General features: G+C 48.5%; 1 protein-coding gene across 1 annotated transcript in view; it reads left to right on the top strand.

Moving 5' to 3' along the window:
* GRAMD1B (GRAM domain containing 1B) overlaps positions 1-27,253 on the top strand; it is a 188,129-nt gene that overhangs the window by 28,641 nt on the left and 132,235 nt on the right. Inside the window, 2 exon segments of the mRNA XM_039913485.1 lie at positions 803-847; positions 8,208-8,285. Of these exon segments, the coding sequence (XP_039769419.1) occupies positions 803-847; positions 8,208-8,285 (123 nt within the window).

Here is a 27,253-nt window from a genome sequence, read left to right on the forward strand (position 1 = left end):
TGCTCCTTGTGGGTGGGATTATATCTATTAATATTAATAATAACAATAATAATAATAATAGTATTTAAGTGCTTATGATGTGCCAAGTGCTGTTCTATGTGCTGTATTAATTGGATTATGTTCTCTCAAGCGCAGAGTATAATGTTCTGCACCTGCTAGGTGCTCAATAAATACCATTGATTGCTCAGTATAGATGCTGGGGGAATCCTGTTCAAGGCCTCTGACCAGCTGGGCCTAGGCTCCCTCCCTAGTGATCCAGGCCAAGGTCCCACCTCCTCATTTGCAGTGTCATCTGTCATTCTGAGGGAGGAGGCTGGCCCATTTGATGATACTGTTTGACAGGCTCCCTGGACAATTTTTGTACAAGGTAATATGAAGCGAGAAGCCTGAAACCTGATGCTTCGGCCTGTGCTATTGCTCAGGATCCAGGGCCCAAGGCTGGAAGTGACCTCTATGTGACATCTACCCCCTTCATGCACTGCCCCCCCCAAGCCAATCTTCACCTCAATCTCTCAGACAATATCCTTTTCTCACCTTCAAGCCCTCCAGCCAAGTAGATTCCACATCTCTCCAATTATTTCACAACCTCCAAAGGGAGTAAACTCTTCCTTATGAAGAGCCTATAGCCCATTGCATCAGTTTTCTGTCATTTCTTCTTGTCCTGACCTGAGGAGAACCCTCCCTACCCCCTTGGAAACTGGAACTGAGTTCCCTCTTCAAGTCCAGGACCAGCTTCCTATAACTTTTTCTCTTTAGCATATAGACTGTATTATGATGTTTATTGCTCTTCCCCTACCCTCAGGTTGCTTCCCTTGCTGAGCTCCAAGTTGGACCCAAAATGCCCTAGGTAAGCCCTGCTAATGCCATGTGATGGTGGTATTATTATTATTATTACTCTTATTTTCATGGCATTTATTAACCATTTACTATGTGCCAGGCACTGTTCTAAGTGCTGAGGTAGATACATGTTAATTGAGTTTGACACAGTCTCTGTCCCACATGGGCTCCCTTTCTCAAATTCCTTCTCTCTTTCTCCATGCCCACTTTGATCCTTGGGGACTTCAATATCCATGTAGATGTTCCTGATGACCCCTCTGCCTCCCACCTTCTATCACTCCTCAACTCCGCCAACCTCCTGCTCCACCCCACCTCCCCCACTCACCAACTTGGATACGCACTCGATCTCATTATCTCTAACCACTGCACAGTCTCTACCCTCAATAACTCTTAAATCCCTCTCTCTGACCACAACCTTCTCACTTGCTTCCTCATCTACACTTCTCTTCCCTGTAAATCTGTGCTATTCTCCCACAGAGACCTCCGATCTCTCAACCCCATCCAACCCTCTCAAATTGTCACGCCCCACTTAGCCTCCATACCCAATCTACCCACTCTTGATGAACAAATAGACATTCTTAAAACTATCCGCTCTACTGAACTCAACTCACTCACTCCCCATCCCTTCATCACTCTTGTACCACTGACCCACAGTCCTGGATCACCTGCATAGTCCACCTCCTTCACTCTTGTGCTTGAGCTGCAGAATGCTGCTGGCAGAAATTTAAATATCAAGCTGACTTTATCCACTTTAAGTATATTGTTGCTTGCTTTAACTCTGCCCTCTCCTCTGCCTGGCAAAACTATTTCTCTTCCCTTTTTGACACCCATGCCCATCACCCTTGCCACTTGTTTCAGACATTTAACCCCCTTCTCAGGACCCCTGTCTCCCCACGTGTCCCAGTTCTTTCCCCCAGTGACCTGGCTATCTATTTTATTATGAAAATTATCACCATCAGGTGTGAGCCCTTGCCTCTCCTCAGTTCCCCCACACCTCCCAGCCCCCTTTTAAACTTCGCCGTCCTTCCCAGCAGTATCTCCAGAGGAGATCTACTACCTCCTCTCAAATGCCACCCCATCTACATGTGCATCTGACCCCATTTCTTCAAACCTTATCAAAATTCTCGCCTCTTCCCTCTTTCCCTCCCTGACAGCCATTTTCAACCATTCACTCTTTAATGGCTTCTTCTCCACTGACTTCAAACAAGCCCATCACTCCCCCATCCTAAAAAAATCCTCCCTTGAGTCTACAAATTTCTCCAGTTATCGCCCTATCTCCCTCCTACCATTCCTCTCCAGACTCCTTGAATGAGTCGTCTACACCTGCCGTCTCAAATTCCTCTCCTCCAATTCCCTCGTGGAACCCCTCCAATCCAGCTTCTGTCCCCTTCACTCCATTGAGACTGCCCTCTCAAAGGTCACCAAGACCCCCTCCAATCTGGCTTCTGTCCCCTTCACTCAACTGAAACCGCCCTCTTAAAGGTCACCATTGATCTCCTTCTTGCCAAATCCAACAGCTTCTACTCCATCCTAATCCTTCTCGACCTTTCAGTTGCCTTTGACATTGTCGACCACCCCTTTCTCCTGGAAACGTTATCCAACTTTGGCTTCACTGACTCTGTCCTCTCCTGCTTCTCCTCTTATCTCTCTGGCCATTCATTCTCAGTCTCCTTTGTGGGATCCTCCTCTGCCTCCCACCCCCTAACTTTGGTGGTCCTTCAAGGTTCAGTTCTTGGTCCCCTTCTATTCACCAAATGCACTCATTCCCTTGGAGAACTCATTTGCTCCTAAGACTTCAACTACCATCTCTATGCAGATGATACCCAAATCTACATCTCCTCCTCTGATCTCTCTCCCTCTCTCCAGGCTCACATCTCCTCCTGCCTTCAAAACATCTCTACTTGGATGTCCTCTGGTCCACCTCAAACTTAACATGTCCAAAACGGAACTCCTTACCTTCCCACCCAAACCCTGTTGTCTTCTGATGGACTTTTTCATCGCTGTAGATGGCACCACCTTCTTTCCCATCTCACAAGCCTGTAATCTTGGCATTATCCTTGACTCCCTCTCTCATTCAACCTACATATTCAATCTATCATCAAATCCTGTTGGTCCTACCTTCACAATACTGCTAAAATCCGCCCTTTTCTCTCCATCCAAACCGCTGCCACGTTAATACAATTACTCATCCTATCCTACCTTAATTACTGTATCAGCCTCTTTGCTGACCTCCCAGCCTCCAGTCTCTCCCCACTCCAGCCCATACTTCACTCCGCTGTCCCTATCATCTTTCTACAGAAATGTTCAGGACATCTCTTGCTCCTAATGCCCTGGCCACATAATTTATTGACAAAATTGAAACAATTAGATATAAGCTCTTAAAAATCTCCCCTGCTCTCCTCCAATCCCTTCCACTTTCCCAGCAGGATCTCAAGAGTAGATCTCCTGCCTCCTCTTGAAATCTACCCCAACTTGTACTTATAACACTATTCTTTTGCACCCTATCAAAACACTTGCCCCCTCCCTTCTTTCCTTCCTGACAGCCATGTGCAACTGTTCACTGGCCGATGGCTTCTTCCCCACTGATTTCAAACATCAATCAGTTGCATATATAGAGTACTTATTGTGTACAGAGTGCTTACAAAGCTCTTGGGAGAATACAGCATAACGATATAATAGAGTTAGAAGGCACATTTCCTGTCCACAGTGAGCTTACAGTCTAGTTGGGGGAGACATACATTAATATAAATCAATTATGCATATGTACATAAATTCTTTGGGGCCATGGGAGGGGTGGATGAAGGGAGCAAATCAGTGGGATGCAGAAAGGAGTGGGAGAAGAGGAAATGAGGGCTTAATCAGGAAAGGCTTCTTGGAGGAGATGTGCCATCAATAAGGTTTTGAAAGTGAAGAGAGTCTGTCAGATATAAAGAGGGAGGGCATTTCAGGCCAGAGGAAGAACATGGGCAAGGACTTGGACGTGAGATAGATAAGATCAAGGTAAGAATAATAATAATGTTGGTATTTGTTAAGCGCTTACTATGTGCAGAGCACTGTTCTAAGCGCTGGGGTACACATGGGAATCAGGTTGTCCCACATGGGGCTCACAGTCTTAATCCCCATTTTACAGATGAGGTAACAGGCACAGAGAAGTGAAGTGACGCCCACAGTCACACAGCTGACAAGTGGCAGAGCCAGGATTCAAACCCATGACCTGTGACTCCAAAGCCCGTGCTGTTTCCACTGAGCCACACTACAGTGAGTAGGATAGCATTAGAGGAGCCAAGTGTGTAGGCTCAGTTATAGTAGGAGAGCAGCATGGTGAGGTGGGAAGAGGCAAGGTGATCGAAGGCTTTAAAGCTCATGGTAAAGAGTTTCTGTTTGATGTGGAGGTGGATGGGCAACCACTGGAGGTTCTTGAGGATTGGGGAAACACTAAGTGAATGTTTTTGTAGAAAAATGATCCAGGAGGCAGAGTGAAATAAGGACTGGAGTGGGGAGAGAGAGGTGGCAGGGAGGACAGCAAGGAGGATGATAGACTAATCAAGGCAGGATAGTATAAGTGCTTGGATTAACATGGTAACAATTTGGATGGAGAGGAAAGGGTGGATTTTCGCAATGTTGTGAAGGTTGAATGATTGAATATGAGGGTTGAATAAGAGAGATGAGTCAAGGATAATGCCAAGGTTACAGGTTTGTGAGACAAGAAGGATGGTGGTACTATCTACAGTGATGGGAAAATGAAGGGGAGAACTGGGTTTGGGTGGGAAGATGAGGAGTTCTGTTTTGGACATGTGAGGTTTGAGGTGTCGGGACATACAAGTCATGGTATCATGTAAAAACCCCTCCCTTGATCCCACAGCCCTCTTCAGTTATCACCCCATCTCCCTCCCAACATCCCTCTCCAAACCTCTTGAGTGAGTTGTCTACATCCATTGCCTCCACTTCCTTTCCTCCAATTCTCTCCTTGACCCCCTCCAATCTGGCTTCTGTGCCCGTCACTCACAGAAACCATCCTCTCAAAGGTCACAAATGATCTTCTTGCCCAATCTAACAGCCTCTCACCATCCTAAATCTCCACAACCTCTCACCTCCCTTTGACACTGTCTACCACCCTCTTCCAACCTTGGCTTCACTGACACTGATCTCTCCTTGTTCTCCGCCTCTCTGGTTGCACATTTTCAGTCTCCTCTGTGGACTCCTCCTTTGCCTTCTACCCCTTCACTATGAGAGTCCCTCAAGGCTCAGTTCTGGATCCCCTTCTATTCCCCACCTATAACCATTCCCTTGGAGAACTCATTCCCTCCCCTGGCTTCAACTACCATCTTTCTGCTGATGATTCCCAAGTTATCATCTCCAACCCTGATCTGTCTTTGTCTCTGCAGTCTGGTATTTCCTCCTGCCTTCTGGTCATCTCTACTTGGATGTCTTGCTAACACCTCAAACTTAACATGTAGAAAACAGAAATCATCTTCCCACCCAAACCTTGTTCTCCCCCTGACTTTCCCATAACTGTAAAAAGCACCAAAATCTTCCATCACACAGGCCTTATAACCTTGGCATTATCCTCAACTCAGCACTCTTTCAAACCACATATTAAGTCTGTCATTAAAGCCTGTAGCTTCAACCTTCACAGTGTCACTTAAATATGCCCATTCCTTTCCATTCATTCATTCAATAGTATTTATTGAGCGCTTACTATGTGAAGAGCACTGTACTAAGCGCTTGGAATGTACACAATTCGAGCTTTCCATCTAAACTGCAACCAAGATGACACAAGCACCTAACCTATGCTGCCTTGATTATAGAATTAGCCTCCTTGCTGACCTTCTTTGCCTCCAGGTCATACTTCACTCTGCAGCATGGACCATTTTTCTAAAAAAAAAAGCTGAATCCATGCTTCCCCACTCCTCAAGAACCTCCATTGGTTTCCCACCACCTCTGCATCAATCAGAGTTTTTAAAGCACTCAACCACTTGCTCTTCCTATTTTACCTCACTGATTTCCTTCTGCAACCCAACCCGCTCACTTCACTCCTCTAACTCCAACCTACTCACTGTACTCCGATTTTATCTGTCTTGCTGCCGACCCCTCACCCACATCCTTCCTCTGGCCTGGAACTCCCTTCCCACTTAATATCTCACAGATGATCACTCTTACCCACCTTCAAAGCCTTATTAAAATCACACCTTCTCCAACAGGCCTTTCCCGACTAAAGCCCTCATTTCCCCTACTCCCTCTCCCTTCTGTGGTACCCTTGCACTCGATTTGCCCTCTTTATTCATCCCAACTTCAAACCCACAGAGCTTACATACCTATCCATTATTTATTTTAATGTCTGTCTCCCCTTCTGGATTTTAAGCTTCTTGTGGGCAGGGAACCTACCTGCTTAGTACGGTGCTTGACACCTAGTAAGCGCTTAACAAATACCATTGTTATTATTAGCTGTGTTATACTGTACTCTCCAAGCTCTGTACAGTGCTGTACACATAGTAAGATCTCAATAAATACCATGATTGATTGAAGAGGAGGAGCCAGATTCAGCTGGTCCGTTGCTTGGTTTCACCTCAATCTCCTGGTTTTTGGTCGGCTCTGGGGCCAGTTTGGAAGGAAACAATGACACCTAGTGGACCCAAGTTATAATGTAATTTTCAGAAATCAGTCCCTTGTGCTTCTTCCTTCTGGCCCGGTGGTTAAGCTTAAACTTGGACTTTTTTTTTCCTTTTTTTCCTTTTTATGGTATTTATGAAGTGCTTATTGTGTTCCAGGCACTGTACTAAAGTGCTGGAGTACATACGTGGCTCAGTGGAAAGAGCCCAGGGTTGGGAGTCAGAGGTCATGGGTTCTAATCCTGGCTCTGCCCCTTGTCAGCTGTGTGACTTTGGGCATGTCACTTCACTTCTCTAGGCCTCGGTTACCTCATCTGTAAAATGGGAATTAAGACTGTGAGCCCCATGTGGGACAACCTGATCACCTTGTAGCCTCCCAGCGCTTAGAAGAGTGCTTTGCACATAGTAAGCGCTTACACCATTATTATTATTATTACATACAAGCTAATCAAGCCGGGCACAGTCCATGTTCCAGATGGGGCTCAGTCTTAATCCCCATTTTACAGATGAGGTAAGCTGAGGCACATAGAATTGAGGCAGATGTGACTTGTCCAAGGTAACACAGCAGCATAGTGATGAAGACAGATTAGAACCCAGGTCTAATCCTTCTGATTCCCAGTCCTGTGCTGCTTTAGCGGAATGAGATGCTGCACCTCCAGCCCAATCAATTAAGCAATCATGCCATATTTATTGAGTGCCTGCTAAGTACAGACCACTATGCTAAACGATTTGGAGAGTACAGTACAACAGAATTAGAGGACTTGTTCCCTGCTCATAACGAGTTTACAGCCTACAATGGGTCAAGATGAGTGAGGCCTTGGTGGTTCCTTGGGAGACTCAGTGGGTACCCTTCCCTGCCAAGGAGGCAGAAACAGTGACACTTGTCCCAAACACAAACCCTGAGCAGTAATTGTGGCATTGGTTAAATGTTTACTCTGTGTCTTGCAGAGTAAACATTACTGTTTACTGTACTGAGATAACAACAGTACAGTCAGATTAGACACTGTACCTGTACCTGTCCCACCTGGGGTTTACAGTATAAGAGGGAGGGAAATTACAGTATAAGAGGGAGGGAAATTACCATTTACAGAGGAAGAAACTGAGGCCATGAAAGTGAAGGGATTCACCCAAGGACACACAGCAGGCAAGTGGTGGGGCCAAGATTAGAATCTAGGTCGCATGACTCCCAGTCCTGTGCTGTTTCCTTAAGGCTACGTTGCTTCTCATTCCTGGCCCCCTCACCGCTGTTGCTGTGAAGGAGCAGGTGCCCAAGTCAAGGGGCCAGACTGTCCACTCTGGCACATCCTCCATCCCACACTTACCCTCTCTCCCTTTTACATCTCCCTCATTGGCACATTCTTTGCCTTTGCCCTCTTTCCTCCACCCCTTCTCTCTCCCACCCGCCCCTCAGATTGATGTTGCTGCTCCAGGCAGCTCGAGAGGCACCCAAGAAGAGAGGGCTCCAAAGGGGAGTGGGAGAGGCACAGGTCACGCACTCCCGGGCATCATCTTTCCTTGTCTTTTCCACCTCCATCCCTGCATTTGTGTTGCCACCTCCTGGGGTCAGGGTGGAGTGGCTGCTGGACAAGCTGGGTGTAACTTGATCTTGGGGTCGGATCACACTGCCAAATTATCTCTGTCGCTGACCTTTCCTGTTGCCCACTGGGCCCCTCCTCTCCATGGTGCTGCACCTGGTGGGACTTGTTCTGGTCTGGGGTCTTGCCCTGAATCCTGATGGCTTGTCTTTATGTCTCTCCACAGCAGCCTGCAGAGCAGCTTGCAGAGCAGCTGTGATGATGATTCCAGCCGGTTCCTGAGCCCCAACACGCGGGAGGAAAGGTAAAGGTTGGAGGTGGCAGGGGTGACACCTGGGGGAATGGCTCCCTGAAGGGAGCCAGGCAGCCCACCTCTGACCCCTATCCAGGTGAGGTGAAACTTAGGGAAAGGTTGGGAGGCACGTAGAGCAGGGAGTTGAGACTATATGGTAGGGCAGAGGGTTTGGCTGGCGATGACCTACTGGGGTGGAAAACTTAGAGAGGGTGCAGTAGAGAAGAGTAATATGGTGGGAGCAGAGGTATGAGGTTCTGATTGACTCACCTGAAGGTGGTCCTGGGTTTAGAATGAGCTTTTGGGTATTGATTGTACTGCCAGTCTGTCCATGCCAGGTGCCTAGCCTGGTGCCTACCCAAGCCCCTCCATGCTGCATCATGCTGCATGTGACTTCGGGGAAAGTCATGTGAAGAGTGTTGGTTCAGAGGGGTCCACAATGGCAAAACCCCTCTGCTTCCCATTCCACCCATGCATTCCTCCACTATAATGCCTCTGCTGCAGACAGTGTCGTGAGACAGATGGACCCTTGGCCTGGCTATCGGCTGGACTGGTGGGGGAATCCCATTTATTAATAATGATGATCATAATTGTAGTATTTGTTAACCACTTATTATGTTCCAAGAACTGTTCTATCTAAGCACTGGCGTAGGCACAAGATAATCAGGTCTTGCCCGGGAGCTCACAGTCTAAGTAGGAGAGAGAACAGGTATTGAATTCCCATTTTACAAATGAGGGAATGAGGCTCAGAGAAGTCAACTGACTTGCCCAAGGTCACACAGCAGATAAGTGATAGAGCCAGATTAGAACCCAGGTCTTCTGACTGCCAGGCCCATGCCCTTTCCATTAGGCCACACTGCTTCTTTGGATTAATAACAGTAGCATTTATGATTAGGCACTTATTACATGTCAAAGAATTATGCCAAGTCATGAGGTAGGTACAAAATAACTGGATTGAACATTGACCATGCTGCATATTCAACCTTCATGTCAGGCAGAAATGGGAAGGTGGGTTGAAATAACAACAGGGGTGGTTGACACAGGGGAATTGAGCAGATGATCTTGGCGAGATGCCTCCTGGACTGAGAATCCTCTGATGATTCTATTTAAGAGGTTTAAGGAGGGCAGCATCTCACTGGTATTCCCCAAGTGCCCAGTCCAGTGTTCTCTGCACATCCTGATACTAAATAATACTGTTGATAGCATGAGCAAAGAGTGAACAGCTATGGAAAGGCTTTTTAAGAAGAATCTGTTTTTCTTTACTGACTGGTTTGCTTTGTGGGCCTGGCCTCGGGAACTAAGGCAGAGCTGGGATTCTGTGGATTACTGCTGTTTTGGGGGGATTTGTTTCTGTTTCTAGATATTCTTCAGAAGGACCCTAGGTGAATCATGCTCAGGTGTCCTGGATCTAAATAAATTCTCAGGATGACCCATTCAGATATCCCCTCAATTTACCTTCTGTTGCTTTAAATGGACCCTGCTTTCTGTGGGTCACTTTCTCTGTAATTGAAATTATGGTATTGGTGCTATTTATTATATACCAAACACCGAGTTAAGTGCTGGAGTAGATACAAAATAATCAGATTGGACTCCATCCCTGACCCATTTAGGGCTCATGCTCTAAGATGAAGCTGAGGGACATGCTGGGAAGGGAGAAGATCAGTTATGTGTTTTGGTATATGGTGCTGCTGAGTATTTACCTTTAGACCCACAGTGCTGAGCTAAAAGCAAAGGAAGGTAAATGAAACTTAAAAATGTAGTGATTGGGAGGGGCAACGGTAGGTCCTGAGAACTTGGGGAAGAACCGTCCCACTGAAGGTAAAATAAGGCACACAACAAAGATGTCCCTTGTTGTGTTGAATATGTGCAATTCCTTTTGCTGTTCTCTCTTCTGCTTCCTTCTTTGCTCAAGGAGAGCGACTCCTTTATTCACAGCAGTGGGCCATGTTGGTCACTCCTTAGCTGTTGATTCCTGGTTTTTAAGTGGGATACAGCATTGTCTAAGGTTGCATGTTTAAACATTTCCTTGGCCTTCCTGGCTTTCAGCTTCCCAATTTCCCAGTACAGCTGTATGTATATCATGCTCCTCATGTGTTCCACCTGTGTTAGTGTGAGCACAGCTTCAATGCTGTGAGATGGATTTACACCTCAGGATCCATTGTTTGGGATCTTGCTGGCCACTGGATATTGAGTCTGGCCCAAAAGTGATGCCAATGGAAGCAGTAAGAGACTTCTCAAGGAGCTAAATGTGATGCCTGTTTGATATCCAGGTCTCACAGTTGTAAGAAAGTTGGACAATACTACAGCACTGTAGAACTGTAGTTTGGTCTGGAGCATGATAATAATAATAATAATAATAATAATAATATTTTTTAAATGGTATTTGTTAAGGGCTTATTGTTTGCCAAACACTGGACTAAGCGCTGGGGTAGATGTAAGCTAATGAGGTCAGACAGAGTCCTTGTCTCATGTGGGACTCACAGTCTAAAAAGGGGGGAGATTGCAAGCTGCCATCCTGTCCTGTTTGACATTGTCTCAAAGGATGTTGCTCTGTTTGACTGTCTCAAACAGATATGCTGGATATGCTGGATATGAAGGATATGCTGGCCTTCTTGATTCACTTTTCTACTTCCTTACCTATTGTTATGCCATTGGTTAGGGGGCTGCCTAGTTAACAGAATCCCATGACAGTGTTCAGCTCTGTGTAGCCAAGGAAGCATTTTGTTGGTGTGTATGCCTTCCCCGGGACAGGCTGACACATCACCTCAGCTTTCTTTAGGAGTTCAGCCCATAACATCTGGCTGATTCGGTGAAATAGTTTATGCAAATACTGTAAACCTAAACTCATGGGATTAGGTGTCTAGACAGAACAATTAAGCCACAAGCCCTGAGGAGCAGGTGAGGTCCCACTCCTGCTTCTAAATGGATCAACAGCTGGATTTGAATTCTGCCTCCGGGGCCATGCCTGGTAGAACCTGGCGATTTGGCTTAGGCAGTTCAAGTCCCATCTCTGGATTCTGCTGGGAAGACTCAGCAATCCAAACTTTTTCTAGGTCACAGCTGTGCCTGTCCGCTAGATCCGGACTTTTATGTGTTACAATTCAATACCTAAATACATCGCTCTGTAACAGGCTTGGGACGTGCTGTTCCTGGAGGGTAATTTAGGACACACTGTGTGGAGTAAGCCCCACTCCACTGCAGAACTCAGAAGAGAACTCCCCAGTGCAAGCCCTTTACTCCTCCCAAGTCATGTCCTGGATAATAATAATAATAATATAATAATAATTGTGGTATTTAAGTGCTTACTATGTGCCAGGGTGGATGCTAGCAAATCGGGTTGGACAGAGTCCCTGCCTCAGAAGGGGCTCATAGCCTCAATCTTCATTTTACAGATGAGGTAACTGAAGCTCAGAGAAGTGAAGTGACTTGCCCAAGGTCACACAGCAGACAAGTAGCAGAGTCAGAATTAGAACCCATGACCTTCTGACTCCCAGGCCCATGCTTTATCCACTGTGCCACACTGCTGGATCTCCTCACCGCTGCCTCTTAACCATTTACTCACCATTTCCCATCCCCCTCCCCCAACCCCCATTACCCAGAATGTCCTCCTGCTTCTGCTTGGTGCAACTATTCCCATGCCACCTTCTCCAGGCAGTCTTCCCTGATCAATCCCTCCGCCTTCCCAACATCCACCATTCTTGCCTGGCTTTTAATTTGTTACTGCTTAACCCCTTGGGTTTCTTGTTTGTACCTCTTATCATCTTCATAATAATAATGATTTGTTAAGCATTTAATGTGTGTCAAATACTGTTCTAAGCGCTGGGGTAGATGCAAGCTAATCAGGTTGGACACAGTCCTTGTCCCATATGGTGCTCAGAGTCTTAATCCCCATTTTATAGATGAGGTAACTAAGGCACAGAGAAATTAAATGACTTACCCAAGGTCATGCAGCAGACAAGTGGCAGAGCTGAGATTCAAACCCAGATCCTTCTGACTCCCAGACCCGTGCTCTATCCTCTAGGACATGCCTCTTCCCATGCTCTTTTAGCTATAAGATTTTCAGCAATTTTTGTCGTGTTGTTGCACTGTTAGATTGAACTTCTTAAGGCTAGGAATTTGTCTTATATTTCTGACTTTTGGCCCGTCATTCTGCATTGCTGATCCAGTCAATCCCTCACTAGGACAAGGCCCAGTGTCTGAGTATTGGATGATGGCTGGGATTTGTGGCTGGGCTAGTGTTAGAGCTTGGGTGGGAAGAACTCCAAACCATTTGTTCTCTTGGTGGATTCCTCTCCTTGAGTGGGAGGGAGGAGGAAACTCCACTCTCCATACATCCTCCCTTCTTTCCCTCTCCTCCTCTTCCTCCTCCTCTTCCTCCTTGGCTGTAGGTTTTTGTAGGGGCTCAGGGTGGGCTCTGAGTGAGCTCTGGGCATGAGGAATGCTATTCTGTGCTCTGCCTTTCCTCTCCCCATTAAGATCGAGGACATAAGCCTTAAAATAGCAACTCCCTGGAGCTGTCTACCTGCATGTACCTGGCTGGCCCCTGCTGGTCCCCCCAACTCTGCTGCTGCGGGTTTCTCCTAGCTGATTCTTAAAGTTGCAAAGCTCCCTGGGGGAGCGGTATCCTGCTGTGCTCTTCCCTTCTGGCTCACGCCACTGACATCTCTGGCAATAAGTGCTCACTGCTACCCCATTCTGCCTAGTAAGGACAGAGGAAAGGAGGAGGAGGAGGAGGAGGAGGAGGAGGAGGAGGAGGAGGAGGAGGAAGACGAGGGAGCTCCTAGAACAGCCAGGCCCCAGCTAGATGCTGAAAGCTGGGGCGGCAGATGGACTAGGTGCCCTAGTCGAGCTCCATGTGGCCTGGAGACCAGGCAGCCTTGAATGGCAAGTGACTCTCACCTGGGGCTCCTCCCTTGTCTGCGTTAAGTGATGGGCTGTGCAGTGGGGTCATGGCAGTGGGAGCTCCTTGCCAGGATCAGGACCCCAGAGAGCAGGGGCAGCTCCACAGCCCACTCCCCACAGATTCCTTTGAACCCTGCCTGGTAGTTTGGCCCCTCTGGAGACCTTGCCATGGTGCAGAATCCGCGCTCAGGGGGCATCTTCTGCAGTGGTGCGGTGAGGCGGGCCTGCCACTCCCACGTCTCCTCGCTGAGGAAGAAGCTGACGTTTCGGCGAGCCAAGTAGGTGGCTGGGGTCCTGGGAGCAGGGCTGGCATGGGGAGAGCTGGCAGTGGAAGCCCGGCTCCAATGGGCTGGACAGGCTGGGGGCTTCTGGAGGAGGAGGCGAGAGCCAGCTGGCTCTGGGATGATCCGATTCATTCAATAGTATTTATTGAGCGCTTACTATGTGCAGAGCACTGTACTAAGCGCTTGGGATAAACAAGTCGGCAATCCGATTCCCGGGAGAGGGGCAGGTCGATGCTTCTAAATCCTCCTTCAGCGAGAGCTCGCTCCCAAGGGAACATACAGTGGCCTGGTCCTAGGGGCAAAATGCAAACCTAGGCCCCAGGATTCCTATGTTCCAGTCCTGGCTCTGCCTAGGCTTCCAGCCCTTTGTGCCTCTTGTGCCTCGGTTCATGGTCGAGGCAACTTCCTGTCCTGTCTCAGAGCTGCCGGGGCTCAAGGTTCAGAGATCCTTTGCGAGCATGTTGGAGGATCTGATGACCAGGTGATTAATGATGTGTAACTGACGCCAGGGTGCTGACCCTCCTCTGCCTCCTGACCCAGTTCCTCCTTGAGGCCAGAGGAGCTGGGAAAATTGGGCTGCCCCGGGGAGGCTGGGGTGGTGGTGAGAGGGGTGATGCTCCCTCTGGCAGTGATGAGGTGTCTTTTTTCAAAAGCTCAGGAAGGAGGTTGGAGAGAGAGCATTGCCATCTCTCCCAGGCAGTCTCCCTACCTCCAGTGACAGGGACTTCTCTCCAAGAAGCCAAGGGAGGTGTTGGACTGAGGGAATGGACCTTCAGATAGGATGCTGGGCAGGAGTGCCTGCATTTCTTTCTGTTTACTCTTCTTCCCCTGGAGCTGCTTCCCCTGAGTTACAGATGGAGGAACAGGTTCAGAGAGGCTGTGGCTTTGTCTGAGGTCACACAGACAGAACCCAGAGGTGTACCTCAACACCCTAGAGTCCTATGGATGGACTGGCAGAGTCTTCCCATGACCCATGGGGCTTTCCTGAACTGCCTGGTCTCCTCAGGGAGTAGGTGGACTAGGTGCTCTAGTTGAGGTCCATATGCCCAGGAGACCTGGCAGCCTTGAATGGCAAGTAACTCTCACCTTGGGCTCCTCCCTTGCCTGCATTAAGTAATGGGCTGTGCAGTGGGGTCATGGCAGTGGGAGCTCCTTGCCAGGATCAGGACCCCGGAGAGCAGAAGTAGTTCCACAGCCCCCTCCCGACAGGTTCCTTTGAACCCTGCCTGGTAGTTTGGCCCCTGGGTGAAATGTTAATACCAGGGCTCTTCCTGCCAGGAGCTCAAAGTAATAAGCATTCCTTCTTGCTCAATCCCAGGGTCCAGCCAGCAGCTACTCCTCTGACCTGCCCCTGGATTCATAATAATAATAATGTTGGTATTTGTTAAGCACTTACTATGTGCCGAGCACTGTTCTAAGCGCTGGGGTAGACATAGGGGGATCAGGATGTCCCACGTGGGGCTCACAGTCTTAATCCCCATTTTACAGATGAGGGAACTGAGGCACAGAGAAGTTAAGTGACTTGCCCACAGTCACACAGCCGACAAGTGGCAGAGCTGGGATTTGAACTCATGAGCCCTGACTCCAAAGCCCGTGCTCTTTCCACTGAGCCACGCTGCTTCTCTAATTCCCCAATCATCAGTCAGTCAAGTAGTGATATTTACTACTTTATTACTTATTTGGTGCAGAGCACTATATTAAGCTCTTGGGAGAGCACAGTACAGTAGGTTGACACACTCCCTGCCCTCAAGAAGTTTACAACTCTCTGGACCTGTGATTTCGCTGATCCCCTAGGGCTGAGATGGCAAGGTGACAATGCCCAGGCTCTAAGACCCAAAGCCACAGGGTTAGAAACTAAGGGATGAATGTGGAGGGGCCCCTCAGAGATGCAAGAAATGGGAGAGTGTTTTAATGGCTAGGTTGAGGGGGAGACAAGGTAACGGCCTGGTGGAGCAGAATATGGAAAAGACACAGAAGGAAGGGCAGGGAGAGTTCTGCAGGCCTGGTTTGGGGAAGCAGTAATGGAGACCAGGGTACGCAAAAGGTGGTGTAGGAGCATCATCCCCTCCATCCCAACGCCCAGATCCACACTCACTTCAAGGGGGAACCTGAAAGGGGTAGAGATGCTGTGGAAACCAGCCAGGAGATCCCTCTGTCCCCACTCTGCCCCAGCAATATCCACGGTGCCTCAGCTTGATTGTCCATCTGGGCAGAGGGTCTGGAAGGAAGGGTTCCAAACAAATGGTGAAGGAGCCATGTGAGCTTCACAACAGTTTGGATCTGAGGGCCTAAGGAGCGGGAGCCACAGGGAGGGTCCCAGGGTAGTCCCAGGGAGAGGGGAAGGGGAGAGGTTGGAAACAGACAAGCTCAATGCTCGCTCTTTCTATGGAACATGGTGAATGGGGGCCCCATAGGCTGCCATTTTTTCCGGGAAATGCTCTCCCAGTTCTCTAAAAGAGCCTCACTGCATCCCAGCTGCTGGAGAGGACCCTGGGTCTTCCCTCCCCCAGCCAGGGCCCTCCCAACACTTCCTGTTGCCCCCGGGCAGAGCCAGAAGCCATGAAGTGGACAGTGGAGTGAGGCAACAAAAGCTACAGATCCTTGTCCAGCGGAAGTCAGGCCAGTCCTCAGCCTGCCCTCAGGGCCATAGAGGAGGGAAGTGGAGCAGCCGGGAAGCCAGCTGGGAAGGCGTCTCTGAACTGGCCACCCTTTTCTCCAAACTCTTGGGTTTCATTTTGGGGAATGAAGTTTAGAGATGCAGTTGCCAGGCTCCTCTGAGTCACTTGGCAATGGGCCGGGGGTCCCAGGGAAGGTGCAGATCAGACAGAGATTGGGCGTCCAGGCCCAAGCCCAAGAACCCGGCCTCGGGAGGAATTGGAGCGAATATGAAATCCCTATTAGTGGCTCTCTCATTCCAAGATTGTTTTCTGCGGTTCTGCTTGCTTCCTTCACTGGCTTTTCCCTGGTACTTACAAACTCCTGACCCCTTTTTGCCCAAGAACCATATGCCATTTCCAGTCACGGCTTGCATTCTGCCTACCAGCTCACCTCCAAGTCCCGCTCAGCCCCAGGCAGCCAATCAGATGCAGCTCCTTCCTTGCTTTTGAGGGGTGGGGAGGACTAAATGCCTGATAACTCTGCCCCCGCACACTGCCCAACAGGTCAGGCCAGCAGCTGAGAACCCCAAGGGAGGAGTGGAGGGAGCTAAATCAGGGTGGGGTGATGGAGGGGGAAGAATTTTATCTCTTTCCAACTCAACTGAATGCCTGACCCAGCTTCCCAAAGCATGGAGGGGAGGGGCCCTGGGTTCCTGCCTACTCCTGGCTAGCTCAGGGAGTGGGGGAGGGGAGGGCTGGAATGTATTTTAATGTCTATCCCCACTTGACTAAGTTCCATGAGGGCTGGGATTGGATTTACTGGCTCTCCCAATCACTCAGTACAGTGCTCTGCACAAGTAATTGATTCAAAAAATACCATCACTTGACTGACTGACTGCACAGAACAGTGAAACTGAAGATCACCCTAGAGAGGCAAACAGTCTGCCCTGAGGGTCAGCTTGGTGGTTCTGGACCCACCCCCAACCCCAGTGATCAAGAAGAAACATTGACCCCAGACTTAAACCCATTGGTTGGGAGTCTGGAAGCCATCAGGGACACTTTTCTTTTCTCCTCCACAAGTCTCCTCTCCTCTTCAAAAGGGCTGGTGTCACCAGAGGAGTGGACAGGCCTATGGCTCCATCAGAGAGAGCCCAGGTCCTGGCAGGATAATAATGAGAACAAAAATTGTGAAATTTGTTAAGTGCTTACTACGTGCTGAGGTTGACACAGTATTAGCATATTGGAAACAGTCCCTGTCCTACCGTGAGGTCACAGACTAAGGTATTTCACCCATTCATTGTCATATTTATTGAGTGCTTCCTATGTGCAGAGCAGTGTACTATGCTCTTGGGAGAGTACAATAAAACAATGAACAGATACATTTCCTGCCCACAACAAGTTACCTCCATTTTATAGATAAGGTAACTGAGAAGTGAAGTGACATGCCCAAGTCACAGAGCAGGCAGCAGTTTTAGAATCTAGGTCTTCTGACTCCCAGACTCATGCTCTTTCCACTGACCTATATACCTTGGCTTCCAGGCACATCAGAACCAGTCAGTGCCAATGAGGCATTGTTCCTATCACTCAGCCAGTCTATGATATTTATTGAACACTTACTGTGTGCTGAGCAGTGTTCTAGGCAGTTTGGACAATAAATAGAATAGAGTTGGTCCCCTTCTTAAAGATGCCTTAAAAGCAGTAAGTTGTGCCTCCTGTCTAGCCTCAATCTTTCCTGCTGTAGTTTTACCTGGATCCAAGACTGTGAAGCCAGGCTGGGGTGCAAGAGGGATGAGGGGCTGCAACAAGGGTCCCCTCCAAGTCCCCTTACCCCAACATCACCAAGACTAGTGGGGATCCAGAGAGGTAAGGAGGTTTGGGCACATGATCAGGTGGGGACCAAGCTAGAGTTAGCACTGGGTCTGCCCTGCCCCCACCGCCACACTGCTGAGAAGCCCTGGGGGATGGGGCATGGGGTGGGGCACTAATCATCAGCTTTTCATGCCAAGCTGTGGGGGGAGGAGGGGAGTAGAAAGGCTTGGGGGGGGGGGGTCTGAATCCCTGGGGAAAAGGTAGCCTCCGGCCTGAAGGGAAAGAAGTACATCCGCTCCCACCTTCTCGACCAGCTGACTTCATGCCCTCATTTCCCTTTCCCGGTGAGAAGAAAGGAAGCCTTGAGTTCTGTCTGGCTTAAAGTCATTGACAGACGGAAATGGATGAATCACTTACTCCTGATTTTGTGTACGCCCCTCCCTGCACTCCGGGCAACAGCCAAGGAAGCCTCCAGTTTCTTGAAGAGTGGAAGGCCTGGACCCCACTGCTCCTGGAAACGGGGTGGGATGGGGATGGGGAGCTCTTTGGCCAACTTCAAGGACAACAGATCTAATTCTGGATCCTGCACCCCCTCCCCCCCATTCCAGGTCCCTCCACTCACACTCAGTTCTAGTTCACTCCCAGCAATTGGTAGGGAAGAAGAGGGCTGGAAGGTAAATCTCAGTTCCTTCAGCTATCTGGGTCCACGTCATCTCAGTCAGCTCTCCAAATATCTGGGGGAAACTGAGTCAGGGGATGGGTCTGGTTTGGGGCCACGTGCCCAGGCAAGACTAGAACCCAGGAATTCTACCTGGAATCCTCAGTCAGCAGCCAAGTTGGGAAACCAAGTGAACCCTTCTAGAGCTCTCAGCCAGCAAACTGTCAAGATCTCATTCCTGGCAGTGGCAGTGGTGGATGGGACTGGGTCCTTCTCACCCAGCCTGTGACCAGGGAAGTGATGGAGTAAGAGGAGCAACAAGCAAGAAATGGTTTCACCTGGAGACAGCAGACTTAGGTGGCACTGGCAAAGAGGAGCTGACATCTGAGGAGGAGGAAGCCTCTGTTCTCTGTAGTCCTCTCTAATGGGAGGATGAACCCGCAATCCCAGGTGGACTTTTGCCCCTGGGTTGGAAATTGGGACCTGGGGCCAGAGAGGTTAAGCCCTTGCTCAAGATCATGCAGCATCTCACTGAGAGGGAAACATGGAACTCTCCATCTCACCAATGTTTCCCTTTCCTTTTAACAGGGAGCTCCACTGTCTCCACTTTCTCCTCCACCTCATATCTCGTGTTCACCTGTTTTCTTCCCATCTTCCCTCCAGGGAGTAGTTGTAGCCTTTCCCATTTGTTCCATCTTCTGGCTCTTCTATTGCCAGCCTACTTACTACACCTCATTCCCATCAATCCTGCTGCCAACCCCTTGCCCACATCCTCCTAGCCTGGAACTCCCTTCCCCTTCATATGTGACAGACCACCACTCTCCCCACTTCAAAGCCATCGTATAAGCATATCTCCTCCAGGAGGCCTTCCCTGCCTAAGCCCTCATTTCCTCCACTCCCTCTCCCTCTGCATCATTTATTCACTTGGACCTATACCCCTTAAGCATTTGTTATCCATCTCATCTTCAGCCCCACAACACTTACATACATATACTCTGCAATTTCCTCTATCTGTAATTTATTTAATCTGTTTCCTTCTCTAAAATGTAAACTCTTTGGGGGCAGGAATCGTGTCTACCAACTCTAGTGTAATAGGCTTTCCTAAGTGCTCAGTACAGAGCTCTGCACACAGTAAGTGCTCAATAAATATCATTGATTAGTTGACTGATCTCTCCCTGCTCCATGCCCACCAGGGTTTGGCTGGATCCCTTCCCTCTGAGGTCAGGCCCAGGGGCTCTGGGACTGCTGTTTCCCTGGAGGCTCCCACTGAACCTCTTTCTCTTGAACTGTAAAGCAGTACCAGGCCTGGGTACTGCCCTCCTCCCAAACTGCCTCCCTTTCCTTTCCATTTCCTTTGAGATTTCCTCCCCTTCTCCATGACGGAGCCCTTGCATCTCCCTTCTGGAACCCCATGATTTCTCTCTTCCCTCTATTGTTTTGCCCATTCTGGGAGGTATCATGGGTCTTCCTGTATCCCCTGGCTCCAGTTAATCCTAATAATAATAACAATAGTAATAATAATAATGACATTTGTTAAGTTCCTACCATGTGCCAAGCACTGTACTAAGTGTGGAGTAAATACAAGATAATCAAGTTAGGCACAGCTTCAATCCCACATGGGGGCTCATAGTCTAAGTAGGAGGAAAATCAAATATTTAATCCTGATTTTACAAATGAGGAAACTGAGGCCCAGAGAAGTTAAGTGACTTGCCCAAGGCCACACAGGAGGCAAGTAGAAGAGCTGGGAGTAGAACCCATGGCCCCTGACTCTCATGTCTAAGTGTTCTGTCCATAAGGCCACCCTGGGCCTAGCCGAGGGTACAGTCTACTAGCACCAACTTTGAAATGCCTATATCTGACAACCTCCTCAACTGCCTTCTCTCCCAGACTCCCCTTCCCACAAATCTATCCTGATCCCCCTCAGTGTCTTCTGATCTTTTGATCCCCTCCAATTTTCATGCCTCATTTGGTCTCCATATCCAACCTACCTTCCCTTAATGGACAGAGGACCCTGACCTCTCTCCTCAGCAGTCTTGCATTTCCTCCTGCCACTCTTGTCCCACAAATCCTCACCTTCAACACTGTCCCTTCCACTGAACTCAACTTCCTCGCTTCCCTGTCCCTCTGCCCATCTCATACCAGTAACCTGGAACCCGGGATCACCTCCATAGTACACTTTCTCCACTCTTAATAATAATAATAATAATAATGTTGGTATTTGTTAAGCGCTTACTATGTGCAGAGCACTGTTCTAAGTGCTGGGGTAAACACAGGGGAATCACTCTTGTGCACGAGCTGCAATATTTCTCCATCCTTGTTGACACCCATACCCATTGTTCACACCAACTGTTTCAGACTTCTAACTCCCCTCTAAAACCTCCTGTCCTCCCTACCTCCCCCATCTCTTGTCCCTAATGACCTGGTCATGTACTTTATTGATAAAATTGAAACCATCAGTCATGATCTCCGTAAAATCTCCCCTTCTTCTCTCTTGTCACTCCCTCCTCCTGTCCCCTCTTCAACTCTCCTGTCTTTCTCAGCAGTGTCTCAAGAGGTTTCTCATCTCCTCTTACATTCTATCACCTCCACCTGTGCCTCTGTGCCCCTCCTCTCCATTCGTCTTTCCCATACTACCATTTTCAACCATTCACTCTCCTTCCCCACTGCTTTCACACATGTCCATATATCCCCTGACCTAAAAAAAACCCTCCCATGACTCCATGACTCCTTCCAGTTATCACCCCATCTCCCTCTTACCATTCCTCACCATTCCTTGAGCAAGTTGGCTACATTCACCTCCTCCACTTCCTCTCTTCCAACCCTCTCCAAAACCTTGGCAATTTGGCTTCAGCCCCTTTCCCTTCACAAAAGCAGTCCTCTGTAAGGTCACCAATTACTTCCTTCTTGCTAAAACTCGGCTCCATCCTAATCCTCTTTGCCTTTTGTGCTGCCTTTGACACTCTGGGCCACCCCTTCTCTTGGAAACATTAATCCTGGCTTCACTGATATTGTCTTCTCCTGATTCTCCTATCTCTCTGACTCCTCATTCTCATTCTCCATCTACACCTACTTCCTTGTAGAATTCATTCACTCACTTCCACAGATTCAACTATCATCTCAATACAAATGATTCCCAAATCTAACTCTCCACCAAGACCTCTCTCATTCTCAGCAGTATTGCTTTTCTTCTTGCATTCAGGAACATCTCTACGTTGATGTCCTGCCAACACCTCAAACTTAACATTGATAGAACATAACTAACTTCCTACCTAAACAATGTCCTTCCTTGACTTTTCTATCTGTAGAGAACACCACCATCCTCCCTGCATCACAAGCCCATAACCTTGGCCTTATTCATGACTCATCTCTCTCATTCAACCCACACGTTAAATCTGTCACCAAATCTTGTCAACCTTCATAAACTCACTAAAATCCACCCTTTCCTCTCCACCCAAACTTCTACCACTACGAGCCAAGCACTTCTTATTTCCCACTTCGATTACGGCATCAGCCATCCTGCTGATTTCCCTGCCTCCTGTCTCTTCTTTCTCCAGTCTGCAGCCCTGTATCATTTATCTTGAAAATTGTTCGGTCCATATCTCCTGAAGGAACCTCCAATGGTTGCCCAATCACCTCTGCATCAAACAGAAACTCCTTACCATCAGCTTTAAATCACTCGATCAACTTGCCCCATTCTACCTTACCTCAATGATAAACCAGCCCACTCACTTTGCTCCTTTAGCACCAACTTGTTCACTGGGCCTCGATCTCACTTTCCTCTTCATTGACCACATTCTCACATCCTCTCTCTGGCCTGGAACTCCCTCCCTCTTCACATCCAATAGTCCACCACTCTCCCCACCTTCAGAGTCCTCCTAAAATCACATCTCCTCCAACAAGTCTTCTCTTCCTAAGCCCTAATTTCACCACCTGCCCTCCCCTCTGTATCTACTGTGCACTTCCCTGTGTACTCCTTAAGTATTTTGATAATAATAATGATGATGATGGTATTTGTTAAGTGCTTACTATGTGCCAAAGCACTATCCTAAGCGCTGGGGTAGATACAAGATAATCAGGTTGTACCATGTGGGGCTCACGGTCTTAATCCCCATTTTACAGATGAGGTTACTTAGGCACAGAGAAGTTAACTGACTTACCCAAAGTCACACAGCTGACAAGTGGCAGATCTGGGATTAGAACCCATGACCTCTGACTCCCAAGCCTGTGTTCTTTCCACTAAGCCACGCTACTTCTGTAACTCACCCCAGTTCCACAGTGCTTCTGTATACATCCTTATACTCTATTATCTCTTTTATCTGTAGTTTAATTTAATATCTGTCTTCGCATGTAGGCTGTCTCACGGGGTGGGATCATACCTATCCATTGTATTTTATTGAACTTTTCCAAGTGTTCAGCACAGTGCTCTGCACTCAGTAAGCACTCACTGAATACCACTGATTGATTTCTTGATTGGTTGATCAGCAATAGAACCAAAGGCAAAGGAAAAAACAAATATCATCCTACCCAAGGGAGTGTGGCTGGCCTCTCTCCCCTTCATCCAAGGGCCTGTAAGAGGAAATGATGAGGAGAGCTTTAAGAGAAGGAAAACAAGAAAATACTTTCTGAGGGGTACAGGTGGAACCCTAGCTGGATTGTTGAAAGTGCACATGGCAGAACTCTATTCCTGCCAGAAGGCAGAGGAATGGATGAAAAATTCTTTCGAGGTTCATCACAGTCCTGGGTTCTTATTTTTTCATCATGCCAATTTCTCTAGGCCTGTTCAATGATGCAATCTACTAATGGATGGATCTAGTAATAGTAATGATATTTGTTAAAGCTTACTGTGTGCCAAGCACTGTTCAAAGCACTGGAGTAGATACAAGATTAACAGGTTGATGGAAGAATAGCCACTGAACCCTCATTTACAGAGGTGGAGCCTGAGACACTGGTGACTTGCCCAAGGTCACCTAGCAGGAAAGTGGGATTAGCGTCCATGTCCTCTGACTCCCGAACCCATACTCCTTCTCCTAGGATACACTGCTTCTCTAGGGTAGTATATGGGGAGTGAGGGAAGTGCAAAGCCGGAGGCTTTGGGTTCATATGCATGGGTTGAGCTGGCACACAGTTCTCCTCCTACAATCCAGCCCACACACTTCGCTCCTCTAACGCCAACCTTCTCACTCAACTTCAATCTCATCTATCTCGCCACCAACCTCTTTCTGTGTCTGGCCTGGAATGCCCCACGTCTGACAGACAATTACTTTCCCCACCTTTAAAGCCTTATTAAAGGAATATCTCCAACAGGCCTTCTCTGATTAAGCACTCTTTTCGTTTTCTTCAACTCCCTTCTGTGTCACGTTTTATTCATCCCTTCTCCCAGCCCCATAGCACTTATGTATATATCTGTAATTTATTTATATTAATGTCTGTCTCCTCTTCTATACAGTAAGCTTGTTGTGGGCAGGGAATGTGTTTGTCATATTGTTGTATTGTACTCTCCCAAGTGTTAATATAGTCCTGTGCACGCAGTAAGTGCTCAATAAATACAATTGACTGACTGATTTAGTCTCCATTCATTCATTCATTTGTATTGATTGAGTGCTTACTTTGTGTAGAGCACTGTACTAAGCACTTGGAAAGTACAATTCGGCAACAGATAGAGACAATCCCTACCTAACAATGAGATCACAGTCTAGAAGGGGGGACAGACAACAAAACAAAACAAGTAGACAGGCATCACTACCATCAAAATAGATAAATAGAACCATAGATAAATGCACATCATTAATAAAATAGAGCAATAAATATGTACAAATACACGGAAATGCTGTGGGAAGGGGAAGGGGGTAGAGCAGACGGAGGGAGTAGGGGCGATGGGGAGGGGAGGAGGAGCAGAGGGAAAGGGAGGGCTAAGTCTGGGAAGGCCTCCTGGAGGAGGTGAGCTCTCAGTAGGGCTTTGAAGAGGGGAAGAGAGTTAGTTTGGTGGATGTGAGGAGGGAGGGCTTTCCAGGAGAGAGGTAGGACGTAGGCCAGGGGTTGATGGCGGGACAGGTGGGAATGAGGCACAGTGAGGAGGTTAGCAGCAGAGGAGCAAAGTGTGCGGCCTGGGCTGTAGGACGAGAGAAGGGAGGTGAGGTAGGAGAGGGCAAGGTGGTGGAGAGCTTTGAAGCCAATAGTGAGGAGTTTTTGCTTCATACGAAGGTAGATAGGCAACCACTGGAGATTTTTGAGGAGGGGAGTGCCCAGAGCATTTCTGCAGAAAGATAATCCGGGCAGCCCAGGGAAGTATAGACTGAAGTGGGGCTTCTAAATTGGCTGCTAAACCGTGTCTACCAACTCTGTTGTCTTTTATTCTCCCAGGTGTTTAGGTCAGCATTCTGCACACAGTAAGAACTCAGTACCATTGCTTGATTGACTTAAACAGCTCTTCCTAAATCCCTGAAGAACTACAGCTCCCATGGTGCACAGGTGAGGGAGACATGTGCCCACCCATCCTTGCTGGATTTCAAACTCATCCTCCCTGGGTTTCCTAGGCACTGAGAGTTGTTTCAGGAAACCGGGGCTACCAGCCTGGAGTAGCAGCAGTGGATGAGAAGGCTGGATGCTGCTGTGTTCTCACTCCTCACCCCCATGAGAAGCAGCATGGCTCAGTGGAAAGAGCCCGGGCTTGGGAGTCAGAGATCATGGGTTCTAATCCCGGCTCCGCTGCTTGCCAGCTATGTGACTTTAGGCAAGTCACTTAACTTCTCTGTGCCTCAGTTACCTCATCTGTAAAATGGGGATTAAAACTGTGAGCCCCATGTGGGACAACCTGATCACCTGGTATCCCCCCAGCTCTTAGAACAGTGCTTTGCACATAGTAAGCACTTAACAAATAACAGTCCCTGGTGCTGGCAGCCCTCTGCCACACCCTTCCATTCTGGCCCTCCACACTCATTCTTCTCTCCTTGAGGGACAGAAGAAGTCAGGCCTTTTCCCAGCCCCCAGCAAAGCCACTGGAAAAGATCTCATATTGGAAAGCAGGATACATCCCTGCTGCCGAGAAAGAGGAGAGTGAAGGGTATGTAGGTGTATGTTGGGGGAGAGGGGGAGAGTAAGCCCCAAGGAGACTGGAAATCACAACTAAAGGAAGCGGTTTAATCAGGAGAGACCCAAATTAGACAGCAGGAAGAATTTTGTTAGCAAGGCACCAAGTGAGTTATAAGTGGTGAGTGGAGAACTCTTCCCCTGGAGAGCTTTAAGATTAAGAAAGTCATCAATTCACCTGAGATGGTTTAGATGCAGTTATTGCCCAGATGCAAGGGAATAGACCTTATGATCTCCTCTTGGAGTGGTCACCTCTTTCTGGGGGATTTTTCACTCACTAAGATTTGGTTTCCCTCCTCACTCACTCTCCACAAAACTCTCCAATAGTTTTTCTTGGCTCATTTCCTCTCCCATCTAACAGGTAGCTGGGATAATTCATTTGTTCACCTCTGGGCTGGACACCTAAGGGTGAAGTGCCTAAGCCTTGGGCTGGTCTAAATGGTTTGTAAAGTGCAACTGGCAAGTCATGGGGGGGTAAGCCCCTGGGTGAGAGTCCCTTGGGCAGAAGTCCCCTAAACAGGCAGTCCCCTGGGCAGACAGCAGACTCCATTAGGATGTCCCAGTTTGCACAAGAAATGGTGACTCGCTGCCACTTGGGGAGAGGGAGAAGAGGCATAGGTACCTGAAGCCTCTTTTCCATCACTCCCACACCAGTGAGCCTGGTATTCCCCTGTGGCAGGTGAGGCAGCCATGTGGGAGCATGTGTCCAGGGCCAGCCCCTGGCTTTCCAAATGCTCTCTGCTTGCCCACACAGCTGCCGGCACGGGATAGGTGGGCCTGTCTTTGTGAGCCCAAGCCTTACTAAGGGCCCAGAATAGATCCTGGGCCAAAGTCTCATCTGAGAAATGTAGCCAGTGGGTAGACCCTGCCCTGTCCCAAGGGCTGGGCATCCGAGCACATGCGTGCACATGTTGTATGTTTGTGTTCATGCAGAATACAGATACCTTTGGGTGCTTCAATTTCTAAGCAGGTTTTATAAAGCCAGGAACTTAAGTCTTAAATCAGCAGCTCAGTGCTAAAAGAAATCAGGCTGAGCTGAAAGGAAACCAGGCAGTGGGCCCAAAATAAACTGGATAACCTCTGCTTCTCCTTTCAGTTCCTTTTGGGTTGGGTTTCTGTGGGGGATGTGGAGTGTGTCTGACTACTGGGGAGTTTTGGGGAGCAGAGGCAGGAGGCGTGGGTGCTAAGACAAGGAAGGGGTGGCTCTGAAAATTGAGAGTAGGGCTAGATGGAATTTTCCAGTCTGGGCCCTACACCGGGTATGGAGACAGCTGGAATTTCCCGTGTTGTGGGGGTGGCTGGGTGTTGTAGTCAGATGGAAGGGGAACCAAAGGAATCTGACAATATTTTCCACCTCCTCCACCTCGCCTCTTCTCCTCCTTCCTTTCTTCCTCCTCCCTCATTTCTTCTTCCTCCTCCTCCCTTCCTCTTCTCTCCTCCCCTTCCCTGGGCACCCCAGGGAGGATCACCAAGATTCCACCTACCTCCACGCTGGAGTTGTGGAGTTGGAGCACATCTTGGAGTGCTGTGACATTGGGTTAGACCAATGTCTGTCCTCTATGGTGGCGAGAAAAAAACCCCGTAGAGAGCCAGAGTTTTGGAACTGGAGTGGGGAGGGTCCCTGTCATTGGGAGGACCCTGCAG

This window comes from Ornithorhynchus anatinus, chromosome 11 (genome assembly GCF_004115215.2).
Source record: "Ornithorhynchus anatinus isolate Pmale09 chromosome 11, mOrnAna1.pri.v4, whole genome shotgun sequence".
NCBI classification, from domain to species: Eukaryota; Metazoa; Chordata; class Mammalia; order Monotremata; family Ornithorhynchidae; genus Ornithorhynchus; species Ornithorhynchus anatinus.